This window comes from Bufo bufo, chromosome 7 (genome assembly GCF_905171765.1).
Source record: "Bufo bufo chromosome 7, aBufBuf1.1, whole genome shotgun sequence".
NCBI classification, from domain to species: domain Eukaryota; kingdom Metazoa; phylum Chordata; class Amphibia; order Anura; family Bufonidae; genus Bufo; species Bufo bufo.
Genome location: NC_053395.1, coordinates 214280930 through 214306771, shown reverse-complemented (window position 1 = coordinate 214306771; position 25842 = coordinate 214280930). Strand labels below are relative to the sequence as shown.

General features: G+C 41.7%; 1 protein-coding gene across 1 annotated transcript in view; it reads left to right on the top strand.

The window, feature by feature from the left end:
• The window catches only part of SPOPL (speckle type BTB/POZ protein like), a 28002-nt gene extending 20347 nt beyond the window's left edge, over positions 1 to 7655 (top strand). The window contains exons 8-10 of the mRNA XM_040440452.1: positions 4693 to 4835; positions 5036 to 5089; positions 5951 to 7655. Of these exons, the coding sequence (XP_040296386.1) occupies positions 4693 to 4835; positions 5036 to 5089; positions 5951 to 6095 (342 nt within the window). The 3' untranslated portion in view covers positions 6096 to 7655. The remainder of the gene's footprint in view (positions 1 to 4692; positions 4836 to 5035; positions 5090 to 5950) is intronic.
• Positions 7656 to 25842: the final 18187 nt, after the last annotated feature.

Here is a 25842-nt window from a genome sequence, read left to right as displayed (position 1 = left end):
CAGACCACAAAACACCACGGCCTTAATATTATATTGGGGAGTATCTCGCAGCACTTCTGAGAGATCTGTCACAGCGCCATGCTTTTAGCAGTGGTTGTGCCTGGTACTGCAGTTCATTCCCTTTCATGTGAATGGGACAAGCCACGACCCCTTCACGCTGCTAATCAGTGGGGGTGCCCCAAGATCTAATATTGATGACCTATCCTAAGGGCAGCCCATCCACTTTAAAGAACTGGATGACCCCTTGAAAGGTGTTTTCCAGTCGTACAATATTGATGACCCATCCCCAGGTTAGGTTATCAATATCCGATCGTGAGGGTCCGGCTCCCAGCAGCCCCACTGATCAGCTTTTTGAAGAGGCCGACCTGCTCTGGTCAGTGCTGTGTCCCCTTCCTAGGCCAGTGACATCACCTTCGTCGGTCACATGGCCTCTGTGTAGCTCAGAACCAATCAAATGAATAGGCCTGGGCTGCAATACCAAGAGCAGCCACCACACAGTGTATGGCGCTGTGCTCGACAAGCTTTGAAGAGGCCGCAGGGAATCTAATTGGGGGAGATGTCAGGAGTCAGACCCCCGCTGATCAGATATTGAGAACCTATCCTTAGTATAGATCATCAATATTCTACTTCCAGAAAGCCCCTATAGTATTATTGCCTGTACATCCTTTGGCTGCCAGAAGGGGCCTAGTCCTAGTAGGAGGTACGCCGTCCACAAGGTAAGCTCCTTACTTTGGCAGAGTTCAGACGCTGCAGATTTGCAATGCGAATTCCACACTTTAAACAGGCAATGAATCCAGTACAATAAATGTGGATGAGGTGTTCCAAACCCCCAGCTGTGGAAAAACAAGTGCACTTTTGGGTACAATTTTGGGGAAGGGTGGAGTCTGACAAATGAATAGAAGCACCCCTGAGCTCAAACCCCCTGACAGTCTCTGCGGCTTCAGCCTGTAGTATAGATTGATAGATGCAAGGAATTCTCTCCATGCCGGTCTTCAGCAGATTCAGACTGCGCCTGCAGATGACAGCAATGTATTATGGAATTGTTAATTAAGCAATACTAATATTTTCTGAAAAGCAAAATGTCATCCTTCATTATGGGAGATTTCTGTAATTGATTTGATGATGGATTAAGGTTCAGTGATCTGTAATATATACGTAGAACTTGCTGCCTTAATGTACCTTTGGTATACATACTTGCCTAGGGGTTGTTTTGGTGACCTATTAGGGTCCCTGCTCATGTACCTTCACGTGACTAGTCTCAGTGATGTGCAAAAACATAGTTAAATGGCAACTTACTTTTCACGCAACTTTGCATAAATCAATAGTAAAGGTGACAATAAGAAACTTTGTAATATAGGTTAAAGGGGGAAAAAAGCCTATTCTTCCTCCTCCCTCTCCCTCTGTATAGACTCGGGCAGCATGGAATCTGATCCTTTACTGAGCTTTCCGTCTTAGAGAACGTTAGTGTAGGATGGGGGAGTAAAGGGGCTAATAAGTGGAAAAAGAGGCATTTTCTTTGATAAGATATATTACAAAGTTTGTTATAGTCACTTGTGCAATTGATTTCTGCAAAGTTGCATAAAAAGTGTTTTTTATTTCCATTTTATGTGAACAAGGCATAATTATTATATTCTGGAAAGTTATGCAACTTTCCGATACATTGATTCACCTTTACTAATGTGAGTGCACCTAGATTCCAAAATGTGGCTCATTAAAGGGGGTTCTCCGGGTTCAGAGTTGAACCCGGACATAAGCTCGCCTTCACTTATTTAGCCTGTATGAGTGGAGCATCGGAGCATTTCTACCTCTGATGCTCCCTTTTACGCTGTTCTGCATAGCACAGGACAAGGGTTGTTTGTTTACTGCCAATGAAGTACCTGTTTTTTTCTCAGTATGCTAGGCAGAGGCTTCCACCTAGCAGTGATCCCGGTGATGTCTTCTCATGGGTATGCTAAGCAGAGGCTTCCACCTAGCAGTGATCCCGGTGAGGTCTTCTCATAGGTATGCTAGGCAGAGGCTTCCACCTAGCAGTGATCCCGGTGACGTCTTCTCATAGGTATGCTAGGCAGAGGCTTCCACGTAGCAGTGATCCCGGTGACGTCTTCTCATAGGTATGCTAGGCAGAGGCTTCCACCTAGCAGTGATCCCGGTGATGTCTTCTCATGGGTATGCTAGGCAGAGGCTTCCACCTAGCAGTGATCCCGGTGACATCTTCTCATAGGTATGCTAGGCAGAGGCTTCCACGTAGCAGTGATCCCGGTGATGTCTTCTCATGGGTATGCTAAGCAGAGGCTTCCACCTAGCAGTGATCCCGGTGATGTCTTCTCATAGGTATGCTAGGCAGAGGCTTCCATCTAGCAGTGATCCCGGTGATGTCTGCTCATGGGTATGCTAGGCAGAGGCTTCCATCTAGCAGTGATCCCGGTGATGTCTGCTCATGGGTATGCTAGGCAGAGGCTTCCACCTAGCAGTGATCCCGGTGATGTCTTCTCATAGGTATGCTAGGCAGAGGCTTCCACCTAGCAGTGATCCCGGTGATGTCTTCTCATAGGTATGCTAGGCAGAGGCTTCCATCTAGCAGTGATCCCGGTGATGTCTGCTCATGGGTATGCTAGGCAGAGGCTTCCACCTAGCAGTGATCCCGGTGATGTCTTCTCATGGGTATGCTAGGCAGAGGCTTCCACCTAGCAGTGATCCCGGTGATGTCTTCTCATGGGTATGCTAGGCAGAGGCTTCCACCTAGCAGTGATCCCGGTGATGTCTTCTCATGGGTATGCTAGACAGAGGCTTCCGCCTAGCAGTGATCCCGGTGATGTCTTCTCATGGGTATGCTAGGCAGAGGCTTCCACCTAGCAGTGATCCCGGTGATGTCTTCTTATGGGTATGCTAGGCAGAGGCTTCCGCCTTGTAGTGATCCCAGTGATTCACTAGCGCTAATGGGTGGTCCTTAGCACTGCTCTAGCCTGTAAAACAGCCTAGGGCAACTCTAAAGACCACCCATTTGTGCCGGTGACATCACCGAGCTCACTGCTAGGTGGAAGCCTCTGCATACCCATGAAAAGCCTGGTATGTCACCGGTTGTGAAGAAAAAGCCCTCGCCCTGTGTGATGCAGGGCAAGGGGGGCATCGGAGCTAGAAATGCTCCACTCATACAGGCTAAATGAGTAAAAGGGAACGTATGTCCGGTTCAGCTCTGAACCTGGACAACCCCTTTAAGGTTTAGACAAATTATCTGCACCTAGCTTGACAAAGAGGCTTTACAGGAAAGGGGGGTGTCCGAAGTTGCAGCATTTAGCACCAAAATAGCTCCACAATTTTGCAGCAGAATTCGGTCTGAGCGACCGATGGTCGGTATAAGTGTCTGTCCCTGCACCACATTTGTCATCCAGTCCGAGCCCCCGTGCTGAATCTAGTGCAGGTCTAGACCGCCCGTAAGTGTACACCGTCTATATAGGACTAGTAAATCTGCCCCATTGCGTTTTACCTCCATTTTCATGATCACTACTTGCTGTCATTGAAAAATTCTTGTTTACATTGAAAGGCTGAAAACCTAAATGAATCGCTAAAACGACAGATCACGATAGGGCGGCAATTCAAAAATTTACTATATAGTTAAAAAGTAGCAAAATACTGAAAGATACATGAAAAGAAGATACATTTAGAGGCCACTGGTTCATGTCACCCACGGTGCTGCCTCACAATCCACGTGTTCCTCCGATAACCAGATGATTGCTGTACATTGCAGAGTCAAGTGTCCTTAGTTAATTAGCCCGACATGCTCCCTGTCCTTCTCTTGCCTGTGTGTCCGTGATTTTTTAGGCTGGTGGTTCTTGACTAGATTATTTTGGTGTTAATGTCCATCATTTTACAGCTCACTGTAAATGCTGGTAATGAGTTCTTATCAGTATATTGAGTTATAGACAGGCTTCACTTATAATCTTTATCATTCGTTAGGGTTTTCCAATTTGTCCGTAAAAAATGTCCGTGATTTTGGGTTAACTAAGAAAATTTCTGGGTGGCAACCCTGGTTAGGTGGTGTACTAGCCAGATTTATAAACCTCCAGTGTAAATAGTGTCCTACCATTGGTAGCTGTACCTGTCGATTTAGCGAGGTATTCCCCGGTTGATCGGCTTACTCATGGCTGTCCCATGTGTCAGTCTGCGCATGCGCTGTGATAAACAAACTGAGACTATCAGACGGTGAAGTTGCTAGGATACTGCGCCTAAGCAGAACAGAGCCTTTAGGTATCTTCAGGATTTAAATAAAGGGTTTGTCCTGGAGTTTGATACTGGTGACCTATCTTCAGGATAGGTCATCGATATCTGATTGTGGGGGTCCGACGCCGCCACCCTAGCTGAAACAGCTTTTTGAAGAGGCTGTGGAACTGTACGATGATGCGTCCTCATCACACAGCGCCATACATTGTATAGTGTATAGTGGCCGTGCTTGGTATTGCAGCCCATGTCCATTTATTTGAATGGAACCGAGCCGCACATTGGTCAAGTGACCGATGAACCTGACGTCACTGGCCGAGAAGAGGCTTCAAACAGCAGATCAGCAGTCGGACCCCCCACCGATCAGATATTGATGACCTATACTGAGGTCTTGTAAAGCCCCTTTAAGGATTTTCTTAGCCCCCTCTTCCATTCATTCATTTCTGACTTGTAACACGGCTTGTCGTTCTTTGTCAGTATGCTTTAGAACGGCTAAAAGTCCTATGCGAAGAGGCCCTATGCAATAGCCTGTCAGTGGAGAATGTCGCCGACGTCCTTATCCTCGCAGATTTGCACAGCGCAGAACAGCTGAAAGCACAAGCAATAGACTTCATTAACAGGCAAGTGACACGCGCCGAGTACTGTGGACATCAAAGAACTGGCCTCGTCCCCCAGATCCGCTGGTCACAGGGCGGCTTTCATCTGAAACTTTGCACCCCTGTTTTTTCATGACGTGGACAAAAATCTCCGCTTATTATTATTATTATTATTATTATTATTATTATTATTATTATTATTATTTCTTATGTGCTCTTTTCAGATGTAGTGTTCTCCGGCAGTTGGGCTGCAAGGACAGCAAAAACTGGAACGGCAGGTAAGTGCTGGTTTTTATTACTACTATAGGTTGGCCATGTGGTGGTGATCGGATTGGCCGATCCGTGTTTGTCATATGGTGCTGATGGAAGTCAAATAAATAAGTCCATTCGCTCCAGTGTGTCGGGGACCCTGTTCCCCTGATTGGTGTGGTCCCAGTGGTTGGACCACCACTTTCCAGCTGCTGATTGGCTGGTTTATCCCCATTATTCTGAAAGGAACAAACCTTGGGGGGGGGGGGGTCATTCATACCGCTGGACTCTTACTGCTCACCCCGCATTTCTCAGAGAAAGCAGCACATGGACCCTGACAGGCTATTCCCTTTTAAGTTTAGTTTCACATTGTGGTAGAGGGATTCATCCTTTTAACCCTTCTTTAATGTGCCTATTGATGGTTTCCAGGGTTTGACCATTGGGTGACGAGACTGGTTCTTGGTTTAGCACGGTTACGGCCTTTGTTTGTTCCCTGCCTGCTTTGCCGACCTGCCATACTTTCCCCCTTTTCCTCCCATCAAACAGTCTTGTAGGCGTCTTGCACTGAACACAAGGTTACCTTGATCCCGTCCACTTTCAGGACATGTGAGGGCTTGGTCTGCAGAAGAAGTGGTGGGGGAGGGCTCCTGCTGCAGCCAGTTGCCTTACAACAAGTCAGATCTGATCTGAGGTTCGTGAGGAAGAAGGGGCACAGTCTGATCTTCTGAGATACATCATCTTTGTATATTTAATACAGTTGTGATTGTGTTCTAAGACAAGATAGGAAGACATAAAAGAGAATTTGGGGATTTTTATTGTTTTTTTGTGTATTTTTTCATTTTATTTTTTACAATTTCCGTTCTTTTTTTTTTTTTTCTTCACTTTTCCAGTCAAGCTATGGACGTAATGGAGACAGACGGCTGGAAATCCATGATCCAATCCCATCCACACCTAGTAGCAGAAGCCTTCCGAGCACTCGCATGCGCACAGTGTCTGCCTTTTGGATTTCCAAGGAAGCGGCTAAAGCTGTCTTAAGAGTCGCCCCCGAGAAGCTTTGTCCCACCTGTCAAGGACTTTTACAGTCAGTGTTCCGAACTGTTTCACCTACCACACAAGCCGAAGCTTTTTTTTTTTTTTTTGTTCTGTTTCTTCCCCGCTCTGGTTGCGCACGCACAAGACTGAGGACCTATCTAACATTTGCTTTGCAGATGGATGACGTCATCGAATCCACAGCTTTAAATTCAACAGGTTGTTCTCGTATTCACTAAATTGCCTTAAATTATCAAATCCGGACTCGGTTGTAAAGTTTGCCAGTTGTTCCGTTGTATCGTTACTTTTATTATGGTTTTTTTTTTTTTAACAAACCGTGCCTTGTCATGTGACCAGGCTATGTGGGATTGCACTAGCGTCATATTACCGTAATAATTATATCGGCATTATTTGTTTTGGAAGGATGAGTTTCGGCTGTTTTTGTCTTGGTCGTTAGAGGGTAGATGTTTGATAGGTTCGTCCATTTCCGTACTGAAAAGGGATTTGGCCCATAAACGTCCGAAGACCTATCAACTTGAAAGTGCAATTGGTGGCGGTTCTGACCTTCGGGACCCCAACCGATCCCAAGAAGTGAATGGGGCTTGCCCATTTCCATAGCTCCTGTTGGCTCAAGTGGAGTTTGACTGCTTGTGCACCCCGCCGCTTGCTCAACAGGCGTCCTATTCTTGGGACTAGTGGCTCCCCCTAATAATTGCACCGTACAAGACCTTCTTACAGGTGAGAAGAGGCAGGACACCAGCTTAACTTGGGGTTGGCATCGCCCCAATAAAAAGATATAAATAAATAAATCAAATCCATCTCAACCAGTAGTTTCCCGCCAAGGGTTGTCAAATGGTTCCTGTAGATGAGGCCTGCTAAAAAAAACCTCCAAACCATGTGTGGTCTATATAGCATCACCCCGTTACATGACATAATGTGTTAGTCACCGAGACGCCCCCTGCTGCTCCGTTCAGCCATGTCTTTTTCTTAGCCAGCAGGTTGGCCGCCAGTGAGGTTGTCCAGAGACCCAAATGGCTTTTCTCTTAGGTGAGATTCCGATTTAAAAATCGAAAAATCGCACTATGCTACGCCCTGTTACACCCCTAAACTCCACTCCCACTTGACCTTCAAATCCTCACTCTCAGCTTAGCATTGCAGCCTGCCCCGCGCCCTTCTGCAACTGAACCTGCTGCACAGGCGGTAAATCTGTTGCTGTGGCTCGTGGCCAGTAGGGGGGCCCCTGATTTCGGATTTGCACGGTGGTAAAGTCCACCCCGCTGTCCTGATTGTAATTGGTTATTAGGCATTTTTCTAGGGATATTCTATTTTACGACTTGACCTAAAGGGATCCAGGATTAGAAAAAGGGTCTGCATCTTTCCCAGCAACAGCGCCAATCCGGTCTATGGGCTGTCTCCGGTATTGCAGCATTCGCTTGAGTGGGGCTGAGCTGTTATGAATCGCTTCGCCCATGGACAAAAGTTTCTGGGGGGAAGAATTTTCATTTACTGGTGATAATTTTTTTTTTTGATATTTTTTCGCAAACTTGGCTTCCTATTTTACAAAAAGCTGCATCACTACAGCCCCGAATTCGTTTCGTTTAGAAGAGGAGAGAGAATGCTTAAAGGGGTTCTCCGGGCTTTTAATATTGATGACCTATTCTTAGGATAGGTCGGCTATATCAGATCGGCGGGGGTCCGACACCCGGCACCCCCGCCGAACAGCTGTATGAGGAGACTGGCACATGCGGACAGGAAGGGAGACTGGCACATGCGGACAGTCTCCTCATACAGCTGATCGGCGGGGGTGCCGGGTGTCGGACCCCCACCGATCACATATTGATGACCTATCCTGAGGATAGGTCATTAATATTAAAGGCCTGGACAACCCCTTTAAAGAGCACCTGTCTGCAGGATCGACAGTAATAAACTAGACAGGTACCGTTTTACTCAGCAGGATCAACCCTACCAGACAGTGTGTCTATTTCAATAGGGTTGACGCTGCTGCCTGAAGGCGTTTATCATAAGAAGAGCAAATGTGTGCAGAAATATTTCTGACAGGTCAACACGACACGATGATTTTTGGGTCGTCGTAGGTGCAATAAGCTGGCCCGTTCCTTGACCCCCCCCCCCCCCCCACCCCCGAGTTGGAAAGAATCATAAAGGGATTGTCTTTTTTTAGTTTGTTTACAGTCTCCGCTTCATTTCAGGGTTCCATTTCTGTACATTTTCTATCCCATCCCAAACGTGACCCGTAGCGATGACCATGGGCCGGGTTCACTTTAATTATGCACTTTAAAAAAAAAAGAAAAGAAAAGTTGACGGAAGTTTTTCAATTTCAATAAAAGATTATATTTTCTGTGCAATATAATTTGGGGGATTTAGTCGCAGTTTCATTAGTCTGTAGACCAGGTAATTGTGCTTCAGTCCTGTACGGTAGGTATTCAGAGGCTTTAGTGGACAGGATGATCACATAGTTGGTAGAATTGTGTTTTGCTTTTCTTTTCTTTTTTTTGTTTTTGTTCTTTTTTTTTTGTTTTAAAGTCATTTTCAGCTTTCATAAATTCTTCTGCCAATTAAAGGGGTTTTCCACAATTTTGAGCTGGATTTAAGCTTCGTCGAGTCTCCACTGGATGTGACTTATACAGGTACATCCAAGCAGCAAATGTGGAGAACCCCTTTAAGTGCTGGGTAGAGACTGAGGCTTCATAGATCTTTCTCCTGGTCACCTGATGTGCAGCAGTATCCTGCACAATGGACAGGGAGACGCCGTGAAGGAGCCGCATCGCCCCTTCAGTCTACACGTGTTCTAATGACTGTCAACGGTGTCGCCATGCAACACGCAACATGCTGCCATGCGACCGTCACAAAAAAATCCAGACATGTTTGCTTTTGTGTCGCAGGTCGCGCGTGACTTTTACTCCATTGACTTTATTGTAAGTAAATACGTTTAAACGGATCCCTAGCTGCAAACACTAGTGCCCACCGGTGACCTGTGACGGATCGCTCCCACTGTGTACTGGCCACAGGAAACTAGCAACATTTTGAATGCAGCTCTTGATGTGACTGGAGTATAGGACGTTATAATGTATAGTATTGAGGGTGTGTTCACTCTTATCTATGGAAATTTGCTGTTTGATATCCATTTAACCTTTTGAGTATATCAAATGTTGCTCAAAAGTAGAAAATATAAAAAAACAAACAAAAAAAAAACAACAATATATTTGGAGAATTATCCTGATGAAGTTAAAGTGCTCTGTTATTTCACTGCTCCCACGCAGGCATGTGCAAACATTGTAGCCACCACTAGGGGGACAATATGTATACATGGAGCTGCACAGAGGGCTCCCCCTAGTGGTGACAACAGGCAGCTTAGGTTTTTACAGGTTGAAGTAACAGATCACTGCAGCTCATGAATTACTTTTGTATTATTATCCAGGCTGCTCATTTCTTTATAGGAAATAGTCCCCTTAGGCGACCTTCAGTATGGCGGGCGATGGATGGTTGTCAGAAACAGTGTGAAAAAAGGAATGGACGGGGGGGGGGGTCAGTATGGACATAGAGCTCCCTGTGTAGGGGACAGGTGCTGATTGCAGTCAAATCCGATAAACAGAAAAATGTGTTTCAAATCTGTAATTTGCAGGAAAACGTGTCAGATCTGCTTTTTTTCTCCTTTTGTGTGATATGTTCTTCTCCGTTGACCTTTTTATCATCTTGTAGGTAACAAGCTGCGATAAATAACACGTTGTGTTTCAATACATGAGCCTTGGTTGAGCAGTCAGGTAGACCTCCCCTTACAGTATATACTATCAGATACAAGGTTAGTATGTATCATCATACATGGCATTGTATCTGCTTACAAGGGCAACTTATTGATCATCAGCTGTTACCAGCGGATGTTGGGAATTGTAGTCTGAAAAAAAAAAAAAAAAAAACACCACTGGCTTTCACTATAAAATTAAAGAGACCCATGGGTGAATTAATTATAAAGTTATAATTTCTATGTCTGCTATGAAAATGCCATTAATATTTGAAATGATCACCCTTGGATTGCATTATGTTTTCCTTTTATTTTAAATGTGTGCTGAATAACTTCTTAATATATCTTTTTAATGGTTTGAGTAGATGTTTTGTGATACAGAGCCCCAAAACCCATGGATAGACATAATTAAATGATACAGTACATTTAAGTCTGGCTGCAGCCACCACTAGAGGGAGCTCCAGAGCTTACTGCAGACTGTTTATGCAGTGAACTCGGTAGCAAGCCTCCCTCTAGTGGTGGATGGCAGCATTGCATCATTTAACTCTATGCAGGGGTTTTTGGAGTTCTGTATGAGAAAAAGAGAGCACTGAGCGCCGTGAAGATGTGTTAATCATCACAGATGGGCGTTCACTTTAAGCCGTTGCTTTGTTTATGCATTACTTTATATTTATGGATAGAGAGTTCCCCCAAATGGCCTAATATTCCTCTTTAACTGCTCAATTTAGCATATTTTTTTTAAATTTTTATTATTATTTCTCCGCTGATTAAAAACACTTAGGACGTCAACCAAATCCATTACATTGAAGGAAACTGTTAATTTATGATGCAGATAAGGGGGATATTTTTAGGTTATAACATGTACATTTATTATTTTTTTTGGGTGGGGGGGGGGTTGTCGGGATGTTATTTGGTCCTGGCCAAATTGAATTAGTAAAAACCTTGTTCTAAAGGTGCTTTAAAGCTCCCTTCTTCGGTATGACACAGAGCCTGGTGTGATAAATGCATCGAAGAAAACTATTCTATTTCAGGTTGCTTTGAAATACTTGAAATAAGGTAAAAAAAAAAAAGTCTATTTTCATCGTCTGTTATTTTCAACTTAAAGAAAAAAAAACACATTTTGTACCAAAAATGTCAAACACTGTGCTGTATGTAAATGTGTAATTGTAGAGGTCGGCTGCATTAAAACTGATGCCTGTGACTTAACATATTATTGACTTGTAAAATAACATTTGAAGTCTTATGTTGGCTGTTTGAGAAATGTAAAACTCATTATTGTCCTTTCACCCGCGTGGACAGTTTTTTTTTTTTTCCCCCCCTTGGTTTATGTCATCAAAACAGATTTATATCGGGAGCATTATGAAAGCTATAATTAAATGGGGGGAGGGGGTGACGGGGGGATCTCAGGTCCAGCGGGCAAATGTAAGTTGCTTCTGTACAGGCTTCATGACCCGTTGGGATAGATTTACTAATTTATTTTATTTATTTATTTGACTCACTTCTATGGCGCTGACCTATTCTGCAGTGCTGTACAGACATTAGCATTGGGCTGTCCCCAGTGGAGCTCACAATCTAAATTCCCTATCCGTATGTCTTTGGAATGTGGGAAGAAACTGGAGAACCCGGAAGAAACCCACGGGGAGAAGATACAACCTCCATGCAGATGTTGTCCTTGGTCGGATTTGAACCTAGGACAGCGGAGCGGGATGTGAAAGATGGTGCTGATGAATGAAGGTGGTCCTCTCTTCCTGTGTAGATCCGCTCAGGTTCATCAGCGGCCCCCGCACAGGGATCTCTGCCCAAGAGCAGGAGATGGGGAATATACCTGTCAGGAGTCCCGTCAGTAGAAGCCCCATACAGTGTAATGTTTCCCTGTCGCCCTCATACAGGAGACACTACTGTATACTGTGTGGGGGCAACAAGGAGACATTATACTCATGGGGAGGAGGGGGTGGTAAAATTGGTGCTCCATACAGTGTAATGTCTCCTTGTGGCCCCCCATACAGTGTAATGTCTCCTTGTAGCCTGCCGCCCCATACACTATAATATCTCCTTGTGGCCCCCATACAGTGTAATGTCTCCTTGTGGCCTCCCATACAGTGTAATATCTCCTTGTGGCCCCCATACAGTGTAATATCTCCTTGTGGCCCCCATACAGTGTAATATCTCCTTGTGGCCCCCATACAGTGTAATATCTCCTTGTGGCCCCAAGTGTTTTTTCTTTGAAATGGGTATTTATCTTGATTTATATTTAGTTATCGCAATAAATTTCTTAGCATCGTTATCATAGGAATATTTTTGATATCGCCCCAACCCTACTAGGATCCCAGCGCTGCAAGGCACCGGTGCTAACCAGCGCTGTCTAATAATTTGATATTTAGTAGGGATGCTTCATCCAAAGTCGATTCTCCTAAAACTTCGTTGTAATACTGTACGGAGCGAGCGGGCTCATTGGAGCCAATACATTCTAATACTGTACGGGATCCCCACTCATTGTCAATGGTGACAAAAGTGAACGAACCGGAACGGAGTGCATCAGAATGGCTTCCGTTCTGGTTTGTTGCTCTCTGTGACCGGACACAAAACCGCTGTTAGCAGTGGTTTTGTGTCCGGCGTGGGAAACTAAACAAGCCGCATCCGGCACCAAAAACCGGTGTAAGTCAATGGTGTCCAAAATAACCTGATCCACTGCCCATTGACTTTCGATGGTTTTAGAGACTGATCCGGTTTCTTCATTTTCGATATAATACAACCGGATCTGTTCTGAACACATGCGGCCGGTTGTATTATTCAAACGGATGCCTTTTGCGGTGGTTTTGAGATCCCCTGCCAGATCTCAAAAACCAGACCGCATAAACGCAGATGTGAAAGTAGCCTTACACTTTAAACTGAGCGTGTGCGACCGCCTCAGTGAGGTGGACTGAGAAACGAGGAAAAGAACAAACAGCAGGTGGCGCTGTACAGATACATTATAGTGAATAGCTCAGTGTCTATACTAAATGTTTAATTACGTGCAATTAGCAGTTCTGTGGTTTTAGTGGTCAAACAGACGTAGCAAAGTTTCATTGGACACGTAACCTCTCATATACCATGATGCAGCCAACGTTAACTTCCCACTTTTTTTTTTTTACCAGTAGGTGAGGTGTTCAAATGTCGGTTTAACGTTTGCTGCAGCATAGTATGTAATGTGTTAAATGTCAGGTTACTTTTGCTGTTTCTGTATGCAAAAAAAGTGGCAAACATGAAATAATATCCCAACAACTGTTTCCTATTGAAAAGAGGGGACATTAGGATGGATTAAAAAATGAAATAAAATCATGTAATGAAATGTTTTTCATTTGTCAATAAAAGAGGGAACGGCTGCCCTCCAAGAACAGCGCCACCCCTGCCCTCTGGCTGTGTGTGGTATTACAGCTTCTATCCATTCCCGTTCATGGCGCTGAGCTCCAGTACCCGCCACGACCCGTGCAGCAGCTTCCAGATCGCAGGATGAAATGTTGTCAGCTATGGTCTGTTTAGTTCTCCGGTTTTTCGGAGGTCAGAAATGTTTCTCCTTTTCCTAATTAAAAATCTTCGTGGTGCGATAGTGAATCTTCCTTTTCCTTTCCATATTATCTCACTTTTTTTTAATTTAAAAACAAATTAGTTTTCATTTGCCCGTGTTATTACACAATGTGTTTACTGCCAGAAACGAGGATCGTCTGCTTTTATGAGGCTGTCAGCAGATAATTGAAACCTTCTAAGCGTTAATTAACATTGTCGCACGTTGTACAAAGTACGAATGATCTATTGTTTCGTAATTTGAGGTGGACGACGGATCCTGGGAACGTCTGCTGGAGGTGACAACTCCGTCTTCCATGGAGCGGTTTCGTTGTCGGGAATAGACAAAAATCACACACTAAAAAGGAGTAGGAATTTGATCGGGGGGGGGGGGGTTCGAAGAAGACCAAGAAGGTCTCTGCTACACAACCGACTGAGCAGCTTCAGCTCGCCACGTTGGAACCTACTTTTGGCTATGACTCTGACCCCGTAGCTGCCCTTGTCATACACCTAAGTATTACGATTTTGGCGATATCAGCCAATGGTCCTCCAATAGCAGATGTTGGGGGAGAAAATGAATCGTCCTTACTGGTTTTCCGCATGCCGGATTCTCCTTGGGATGGAACCTCTGGCAGAAAAGTCTAAGCAGCAGCTAATTCCCCCCCCCCAGAAGATAACGCACTCAATGCACAATTGTCTATAACGGGAATCAGCAACCTCCGGGACTCCAGCTGTTCTGAAACTACAATACCCAGAATCCTCCTTTCACTTCTGTGGGAGTTACAAGAACAGCCAAGTACGTGTGCATGCTGGGAGTTGTAGTTTCACAGCAGCTGGCGTGTCGAAGGTTGCTGACCCCTGGTCTATAGTATCCAGATTGATACCCAAATTTCAGTCTTCATGGAAAGGTCCAAGGTGCCATGAGTAGCTCATTGCTGGACATCCACCATCGGGCCACACCTCTGCCCAGGTTGTCCACTTTAGTGTTGGGCCTCGCTCCGGTTCTTGATGGGATAACCTCATCCGTCATCGACATGAGACCAATGCGAACCAACAGCCGTTTTTTTAAAGTGTTTCCGAAATTGTCAATTTTTTGAAGTGGAGCGCGATGCTGACCCCGCGGTTGCGGTGCTGGGTGGGTAGAATATTAATAGGATCCTTACCCGTTGTCTGTTACATGGAAGCAGCAGCAGAAGTCTTCTCCCCAGACCCCTGCAGGACGCGCCATTAGAGGATTAGGACTTTAAGTGTGTGTTTGCCGCCCTGTGGTTAAGAAACAATAGTTGGGGTACTGCAGCAAGGAGGAATCTGGATGCAAGCCTGAAAATTGTACTGGTGATCTGTGAAAGAGAGGCAGAGATCAGAGAAAGAGAGGCAGAGATCAGAGAAAGAGAGGCAGAGATCAGAGAAAGAGAGGCAGAGAAGAGTGGATTGGATCCAAAAAGACATGCCTAGTTTAAAAAAATAAAAATAAATTCTGCTTTTCGTGCAAAATCTGCACCAGAACTGCACTATGAGAATAAGAGCTGAGTTTTCTTATCTCTGGTAGAGAACCAGCAAAAACGACCTGTGGTTGAATAGGTTTAAGCTAGGACTCGCCACAGCCCATAGTTATTACTCCAGCTTTCCAAAAGGGATATAGAAATAATGGGTGTCTGCAGTGCATGGTGTATATGAGCGCAGGGGAAGAGATATTTCCTTACCTTTTACCCTCTCCTGACACGTTTGTTTTATTAACTACTTGCATTCCCCATGTAACAACAATTCTGGAGCATCTTTTCCAATAATTATATGTTGTGCCATTCCTCTCTTATTCCTGCTAGACGTTTAAAGGGTTTCTACCACCTCATTTTGAGAAATTTAGCTGTCAGACACTAGCGATCCGCTAGTGTCTGCTCTACCAAACCATGCTATTATAATAGCTTTTTGTGCAGCCGTTTCCATAAAAAACGAACTTTTATCGATATGCTAATGAGCCTCTAGGTGCTATGCGGGCGTCTTTTCAGCACCTAGAGGCTCGCTCTACCTTCACAAAATGCCGCCCAGCGCGTCCCTCCAGCCTGCCCATCTCCTGTCTTCGGCGCAGGCGCAGTTAATGTCTGACCGTGGAGATGTCTGTGCAGAAAGCAGTCAGACATTTACTGCGCCGAAGACAGACGCTCACGGCGCATGCGCGAGAATTCGTCCGCTGGCTCAGAGGGAGGATCGCATTCCGGAGGAGATGGGCGGGCTTGAGGGACGCGCTGGGCGGCATTTTGTGAAGGTAGACCGAGCCTCTAGGTGCTGAAAAGACGCCCGCATAGCACCTAGAGGCTCATTAGCATATCGATAAAAGTTAGATTTTTATGGAAACGGCTGCACAAAAAGCTATTATAATAGCATTGTTTGGTAGAGCAGACACTAGCGGATCGCTAGTGTCTGACAGCTAAATTTCTCAAAACGAGGTGGTAGAAACCCTTTAATAATGAATTGCCAGCAGGCTGCAATAAAGGTCCGACTGGATGTAACCATTTGGAGGTGTGTCCTTGCACAGTATGATGCTGGCAGCACTGGTTGGATAGAGACCCGGCAGGGACACACCCCAAATGGTAACACCCATCTAAACCTTAAAGGGCAGATTTGTCCCTATGACACTGGTTGACCTGTTGCATGTGCGCTCGACAGCTGAAGGCATCTGTGTTGGTCTCATGTTCATATGTGCCAGCATTGCTGAGAAAAATGAAGTTTTAATATATGCAAATTAGCCTCTAGGAGCGAAAAGGGCATTGCCGTTACACCTAGAGGCTCTGCTCTCTCTGCAACTGCTGCGCCCTCTGCACTTTGACAGGTTCAGGTTGTGTAACCGCGATCACGCCTGCCTGGCCCTGTCAATCATAGTGCAGGGGGCACGGCAGTTGCACAGAGAGCAGAGCCATTAGGTGTAATAGCAACACCCCCGTTGCTCCTAGAGGCTCATTTGCATATATTAAGACATTTCTCTCAGCAATGCGGGCACTTATGGACACAGATGCCGTCAGCTGCCAAGCGCACGTGCAACAGGTCAGCCGCTTTCATAGGTACAAAACTGCTGACAGATGCCCTTTAATTGCAAACTGCTAGTAATTAATTTATGACTAATAAATTAAGTCTTAAGAATAGAAACTCCAGAGTTGTTTTTACATGGTGAATGCAAATAGTTACTGCAACAGACATGTCTGGAGAGGTGACGGGTCCGACCCCTTTTATGAAAGGTGTTGATTAATTGCTTATTACATCTTTATAGCAGGGTTATCGTCTTGTGTTGCTCCCTGATTAGGCTTTCATACACATTCAGCAGCAGCGAGACTATGTGTTTATTACACTCTATTTCGGCAGGGCTAGCAGTCATGTGCACATGTCGCACTATGAACATGTCTAACCAATAAAACAGCCCTTACGAATCTGAACAAGACGCCATATTAACTGTGCAAAGTAATGAGTTAGCATTGAATGCCTATTAAACATTAATGAAAGTTCTACTTTCAATTATCTTCATAAATGGACTCAGAATTTGCATACAGTTTGGTGCCTTATGCAAAAAATGCTTATTGGATTTCTAGGAGGACAGAAATGTGGTCATTGTTCTCTATATGTGATGTGTATCTGAACTTTTACTGGACTCACAGTCTGCATAATAATTCATATTTACATCGGTGATGCAGCAAATACCCCATAATAAATGATAAAACTGGGTCTATCAGTCATTCCTTGGGATGTAATAGAACTTCTCAATTCTCTCTGCCCTTAGAAAGGCTTTCTCCTAACAATTTCTCTGAGCATTGTTTAAGCTTTTGCAGCCCAAGGAATGGTTAAACCAGTAGAATAATATTACTGTATTAACACTATAAATCTATGTACAAGAATATAACTACTATAATACTGCTCCTATGTACAAGAATATAACTACTATAATACTGCTCCTATGTACAAGAATATAACTACTATAATACTGCTCCTATGTACAAGAATATAACTACTATAATACTGCCTCCTATGTACAAGAATATAACTACTATAATACTGCTCCTATGTACAAGAATATAACTACTATAATACTGCTCCTATGTACAAGAATATAACTACTATAATACTGCTCCTATGTACAAGAATATAACTACTATAATACTGCCTCCTATGTACAGGAATATAACTACTATAATACTGCTCCTATGTACAAGAATATAACTACTATAATACTGCTCCTATGTACAGGAATATAACTACTATAATACTGCTCCTATGTACAAGAATATAACTACTATAATACTGCTCCTATGTACAAGAATATAACTACTATAATACTGCTCCTATGTACAGGAATATAACTACTATAATACTGCCTCCTATGTACAGGAATATAACTACTATAATACTGCCCCTATGTACAAGAATATAACTACCATAATACTGCCTCCTATGTACAAGAATATAACTACTATAATACTGCCTCCTATGTACAAGAATATAACTACTATAATACTGCCTCCTATGTACAAGAATATAACTACTATAATACTGCCTCCTATGTACAAGAATATAACTACTATAATACTGCTCCTATGTACAAGAATATAACTACTATAATACTGCTCCTATGTACAAGAATATAACTACTATAATACTGCCTCCTATGTACAAGAATATAACTACTATAATACTGCTCCTATGTACAAGAATATAACTACTATAATACTGCTCCTATGTACAAGAATATAACTACTATAATACTGCTCCTATGTACAAGAATATAACTACTATAATACTGCCTCCTATGTACAGGAATATAACTACTATAATACTGCTCCTATGTACAAGAATATAACTACTATAATACTGCTCCTATGTACAGGAATATAACTACTATAATACTGCTCCTATGTACAAGAATATAACTACTATAATACTGCTCCTATGTACAAGAATATAACTACTATAATACTGCTCCTATGTACAGGAATATAACTACTATAATACTGCCTCCTATGTACAGGAATATAACTACTATAATACTGCCCCTATGTACAAGAATATAACTACCATAATACTGCCTCCTATGTACAAGAATATAACTACTATAATACTGCCTCCTATGTACAAGAATATAACTACTATAATACTGCCTCCTATGTACAAGAATATAACTACTATAATACTGCCTCCTATGTACAAGAATATAACTACTATAATACTGCTCCTATGTACAAGAATATAACTACTATAATACTGCTCCTATGTACAAGAATATAACTACTATAATACTGCTCCTATGTACAAGAATATAACTACTATAATACTGCTCCTATGTACAAGAATATAACTACTATAATACTGCTCCTATGTACAAGAATATAACTACTATAATACTGCTCCTATGTACAAGAATATAACTACTATAATACTGCCTCCTATGTACAAGAATATAACTACTATAATACTGCTCCTATGTACAAGAATATAACTACTATAATACTGCTCCTATGTACAAGAATATAACTACTATAATACTGCTCCTATGTACAAGAATATAACTACTATAATACTGCCTCCTATGTACAGGAATATAACTACTATAATACTGCTCCTATGTACAAGAATATAACTACTATAATACTGCTCCTATGTACAGGAATATAACTACTATAATACTGCTCCTATGTACAAGAATATAACTACTATAATACTGCTCCTATGTACAAGAATATAACTACTATAATACTGCTCCTATGTACAGGAATATAACTACTATAATACTGCCTCCTATGTACAGGAATATAACTACTATAATACTGCCCCTATGTACAAGAATATAACTACCATAATACTGCCTCCTATGTACAAGAATATAACTACTATAATACTGCTCCTATATACAAGAATATAACTACTATAATACTGCCTCCAATGTATAAGAATATAACTACTATAATACTACCTCCTATGTACAAGAATATAACTACTATAATACTGCTCCTATGTACAAGAATATAACTACTATAATACTGCCTCCTATGTACAACAATATAACTGCTATAATACTGCCTCCTATGTACAAGAATATAACTGCTATAATACTGCCTCCTATGTACAGGAATATAACTACTATAATACTGCTCCTATGTACAAGAATATAACTACTATAATACTGCTCCTATGTACAGGAATATAACTACTATAATACTGCTCCTATGTACAAGAATATAACTACTATAATACTGCTCCTATGTACAAGAATATAACTACTATAATACTGCTCCTATGTACAAGAATATAACTACTATAATACTGCTCCTATGTACAAGAATATAACTACTATAATACTGCTCCTATGTACAGGAATATAACTACTATAATACTGCCTCCTATGTACAGGAATATAACTACTATAATACTGCCCCTATGTACAAGAATATAACTACCATAATACTGCCTCCTATGTACAAGAATATAACTACTATAATACTGCTCCTATATACAAGAATATAACTACTATAATACTGCCTCCAATGTATAAGAATATAACTACTATAATACTACCTCCTATGTACAAGAATATAACTACTATAATACTGCTCCTATGTACAAGAATATAACTACTATAATACTGCTCCTATGTACAAGAATATAACTACTATAATACTGCTCCTATGTACAAGAATATAACTACTATAATACTGCTCCTATGTACAAGAATATAACTACTATAATACTGCCTCCTATGTACAAGAATATAACTACTATAATACTGCTCCTATGTACAAGAATATAACTACTATAATACTGCCTCCTATGTACAAGAATATAACTACTATAATACTGCTCCTATGTACAAGAATATAACTACTATAATACTGCTCCTATGTACAAGAATATAACTACTATAATACTGCTCCTATGTACAAGAATATAACTACTATAATACTGCTCCTATGTACAGGAATATAACTACTATAATACTGCCTCCTATGTACAGGAATATAACTACTATAATACTGCCCCTATGTACAAGAATATAACTACCATAATACTGCCTCCTATGTACAAGAATATAACTACTATAATACTGCTCCTATATACAAGAATATAACTACTATAATACTGCCTCCAATGTATAAGAATATAACTACTATAATACTACCTCCTATGTACAAGAATATAACTACTATAATACTGCTCCTATGTACAAGAATATAACTACTATAATACTGCCTCCTATGTACAACAATATAACTGCTATAATACTGCCTCCTATGTACAAGAATATAACTGCTATAATACTGCCTCCTATGTACAGGAATATAACTACTATAATACTGCTCCTATGTACAAGAATATAACTACTATAATACTGCTCCTATGTACAGGAATATAACTACTATAATACTGCTCCTATGTACAAGAATATAACTACTATAATACTGCTCCTATGTACAAGAATATAACTACTATAATACTGCTCCTATGTACAAGAATATAACTACTATAATACTGCTCCTATGTACAAGAATATAACTACTATAATACTGCTCCTATGTACAGGAATATAACTACTATAATACTGCCTCCTATGTACAGGAATATAACTACTATAATACTGCCCCTATGTACAAGAATATAACTACCATAATACTGCCTCCTATGTACAAGAATATAACTACTATAATACTGCTCCTATATACAAGAATATAACTACTATAATACTGCCTCCAATGTATAAGAATATAACTACTATAATACTACCTCCTATGTACAAGAATATAACTACTATAATACTGCTCCTATGTACAAGAATATAACTACTATAATACTGCTCCTATGTACAAGAATATAACTACTATAATACTGCCTCCTATGTACAGGAATATAACTACTATAATACTGCTCCTATGTACAAGAATATAACTACTATAATACTGCTCCTATGTACAGGAATATAACTACTATAATACTGCTCCTATGTACAAGAATATAACTACTATAATACTGCTCCTATGTACAAGAATATAACTACTATAATACTGCTCCTATGTACAGGAATATAACTACTATAATACTGCCTCCTATGTACAGGAATATAACTACTATAATACTGCCCCTATGTACAAGAATATAACTACCATAATACTGCCTCCTATGTACAAGAATATAACTACTATAATACTGCTCCTATGTACAAGAATATAACTACTATAATACTGCCTCCAATGTATAAGAATATAACTACTATAATACTACCTCCTATGTACAAGAATATAACTACTATAATACTGCTCCTATGTACAAGAATATAACTACTATAATACTGCCTCCTATGTACAACAATATAACTGCTATAATACTGCCTCCTATGTACAAGAATATAACTACTATAATACTGCCTCCTATGTACAAGAATATGACTACTATAATACTGCTCCTATATACAAGAATATAACTACTATAATACTGCCTCCAATGTATAAGAATATAACTACTATAATACTACCTCCTATGTACAAGAATATAACTACTATAATACTGCTCCTATGTACAAGAATATAACTACTATAATACTGCCTCCTATGTACAAGAATATAACTACTATAATACTGCCCCTATGTACAAGAATATAACTACTATAATACTGTTCCTATGTACAAGAATATAACTACTATAATACTGCCTCCTATGTACAAGAATATAACTACTATAATACTGCCTCCTATGTACAAGAATATAACTACTATAATACTGCTCCTATGTACAGGAATATAACTACTATAATACTGCTCCTATGTACAAGAATATAACTACTATAATACTGCCTCCTATGTACAGGAATATAACTACTATAATACTGCTCCCTATGTACAATAATATAACTGCTATAATACTGCTCCTATGTACAAGAATATAACTACTATAATACTGCTCCCTATGTACAAGAATTAACTACTATAATACTGCTCCTATGTACAAGAATATAACTACTATAATACTGCTCATATGTACAAGAATATAACTACTATAATACTGCTCCTATGTACAAGAATATAACTGCTATAATACTGCTCCTATGTACAATAATATAACTGCTATAATACTGCTCCTATGTACAAGAATATAACTACTATAATACTGCTTCCTATGTACAAGAATATAACTACTATAATACTGCCTCCTATGTACAGGAATATAACTGCTGTAATACTGCTCCTATGTACAAGAAAAAATAAACGGTCTGTTTGTCTCTTGTCCACCTGCACATTACAGAAGCAAGCTTTTCATTCCTCTGTAGCGACACCACAATAGAAATGAAGAATTACCTGTCACCTACTGAAATCAATGTGCTGTTTGTGTGATGCAAGGTTGTGTCAAGTCCTTCAGAAAGAAAGAGGGTGGAGGCTACAAACGGAGGACCCCTTTAATGACAAACGATGTAAAAATATATATTGTTTGCATGAATAAGTGTTCATCATATTCACATGAAACAGATTTTACAGTTTACAAGGTGAGAACCCTGATGTGAGTGTTGTGGAATGGGTGAGATGTCGTCGATTATTCGCTTCTGTGACCTGTAAACTTCTGTATTGCTTCCTGTGAACTTTGACGTTTATACAATGTATCTATGCAAATTGCAACACTGCATATAAAGGATCAGGCTGCAGGGCGATGCGCAGTGTCACACAGATCGCTGTCACATCACAGTTGCAATGCAAATTCAGTAAAAGTCACGTATGACCTCACCAAGGGGTCAAATATTCCAGTACACATTTGTCAGAGGTTTTGTGATATTATCAAGGTGGTAAATTTGTATCTCCCTTAAAGAGTAGATTTGTATATCATGTGAAATATATTGTGCTGTATACAGGTTTTTTTTGTTCTTTTTTTTTTTTTATCGATGAGAGTTAATGGGCAACATTTGCAAATGTATGGCATATGTACAGTCTATATCAGGGGTACGCAAGTACTTTTTGTAAAGGTCCACATACCTGGCTCTGTCATTGGGTGAAGATCAGAGTTGCAGAAAAGTCACCACCCAATTCCCTTAGTGCCAAAACACAATAAGAATGTCCCCTTAATGCCACCTCACAATAGTGACGCCTGTTAGTGCCCCCCTGGACAGTATACTCCCCCACAGTGTATGATGCCCCTTAGAGCCTTACCATAAAGTATAAAGCCGACTTAGTGCCTCCCCTCACAATATAATGCTCTCTTAGTGCCCCCCATGCAGTATGACGCTCCCAAGTGGCTCTTTCATGTGCCCCCCTAACAGCAGGATGATCCCTTAAGTGCCCCCACACAGAATAAGGGAGCCTTATATGTCCCTCACACAATGGGATGCCCTCAAAGTCCCTACCATGCAGTATGATGTCCACGCTCAGTGCTGACCCCTTCAGTGTCCCCTCACAGAGTGATGCCCCCTTAAAGGGGTTGTCTCATCTGAGACAATGGGGGCATATCACTAGGAATATGCCCCAATTGTCTTGTAGGTGTGGCACCCGCACCTATGTCCTAAACGGAGCCCTGAAAGTGGTGGAGGGAGCACTGTGCATGCAGGGGGAGAACGCTTGGCGGTGGCCGGACCTGAGTCCTCCAGCCATCGCTTTAGCCCGCTCCATTCTTGATATCATTGCGGTTCTTGATATCGTTGTGCCCCACACACACACAGTGATGAACCACCGGTGGCAGGGGAACGATAAAGAAGTATTCAACTGTATCTGAGAGTGGTATGTGCAGGGGTCTGGACACTGGCTACCGCTGTCTGGATTTAGACTGCAGTCCACCAGTTGAGTACCCCTGACCTATATGTTGTGAAATTTCCCAGTGTACAGTCGTGGCCAAAAGTTTTGAGAATGACACAAATATTCGTTTTCACAAAGTTTGCTGCTAAACTGCTTTTAGATCTTTGTTTCAGTTGTTTCTGTGATGTAGTGAAATATAATTACATGCACTTCATACATTTCAAAGGCTTTTATCGACAATTACATGACATTTATGCAAAGAGTCAGTATTTGCAGTGTTGGCCCTTCTTTTTCAGGACCTCTGCAATTCGACTGCTCTCAATCAACTTCTGGGCCAATTCCTGACTGATAGCAACCCATTCTTTCATAATCACTTCTTGGAGTTTGTCAGAATTAGTGGGTTTTTGTTTGTCCACCCGCCTCTTGAGGATTGACCACAAGTTCTCAATGGGATTAAGATCTGGGGAGTTTCCAGGCCATGGACCCAAAATGTCAACGTTTTGGTCCCCGAGCCACTTAGTTATTACTTTTGCCTTATGGCACGGTGCTCCATCGTGCTGGAAAATGCGTTGTTCTTCACCAAACTGTTGTTGGATTGTTGGAAGAAGTTGCTGTTGGAGGGTGTTTTGGTACCATTCTTTATTCATGGCTGTGTTTTTGGGCAAAATTGTGAGTGAGCCCAGTCCTTTGGATGAGAAGCAACCCCACACATGAATGGTCTCAGGATGTTTTACTGTTGGCATGACACAGGACTGATGGTAGCGCTCACCTTTTTCCAGATGCCCCAAACAATCGGAAAGAGGCTTCATCGGAGAATATGACTTTGCCCCAGTCCTCAGCAGTCCATTCACCAGACTTTCTGCAGAAGATCAATCTGTCCCTGATGTTTATTTTGGAGAGAAGTGGCTTCTTTGCTGCCCTTCTTGACACCAGACCATATTCCAAAAGTCTTCGCCTCACTGTGCGTGCAGATGCGCTCACACCTGCCTGCTGCCATTCCTGAGCAAGCTCTGCACTGGTGGCACTCCGATCCCGCAGCTGAATCCTCTTTAGGAGACGATCCTGGCGCTTGCTGGACTTTCTTGGACGCCCCGAAGCCTTCTTAACAAGAATTGAACCTCTTTCCTTGAAGTTCTTGATGATCCTATAAATTGTTGATTGAGGTGCAATCTTAGTAGCCACAATATCCTTGCCTGTGAAGCCATTTTTATGCAACGCAATGATGGCTGCACGCGTTTCTTTGCAGGTCACCATGGTTAACAATGGAAGAACAATGATTTCAAGCATCACCCTCCTTTTTAACATGTCAAGTCTGCCATTTTAACCCAATCAGCCTGACATAATGATCTCCAGCCTTGTGCTCGTCAACATTCTCACCTGAGTTAACAAGATGATTACTGAAATGATCTCAGCAGGTCCTTTAATGACAGCAATGAAAGGCAGTGGAAAGGTTTTTTGGGGATTAAGTTAATTTTCATGGCAAAGAAGGACTATGCAATTCATCTGATCACTCTTCATAACATTCTGGAGTATATGCAAATTGCTATTATAAAAACTTATGCAGCAACTTTTCCAATATTTATGTAATTCTCAAAACTTTTGGCCACGACTGTATATCTAAACATGCATCTTGAGCACAATGTGAATGGAGCCCATGACTAGGGCTAAACTGCAACGTTGGTGCGACTCATACAGTCAAAGATCTCCGTGTAGCTCA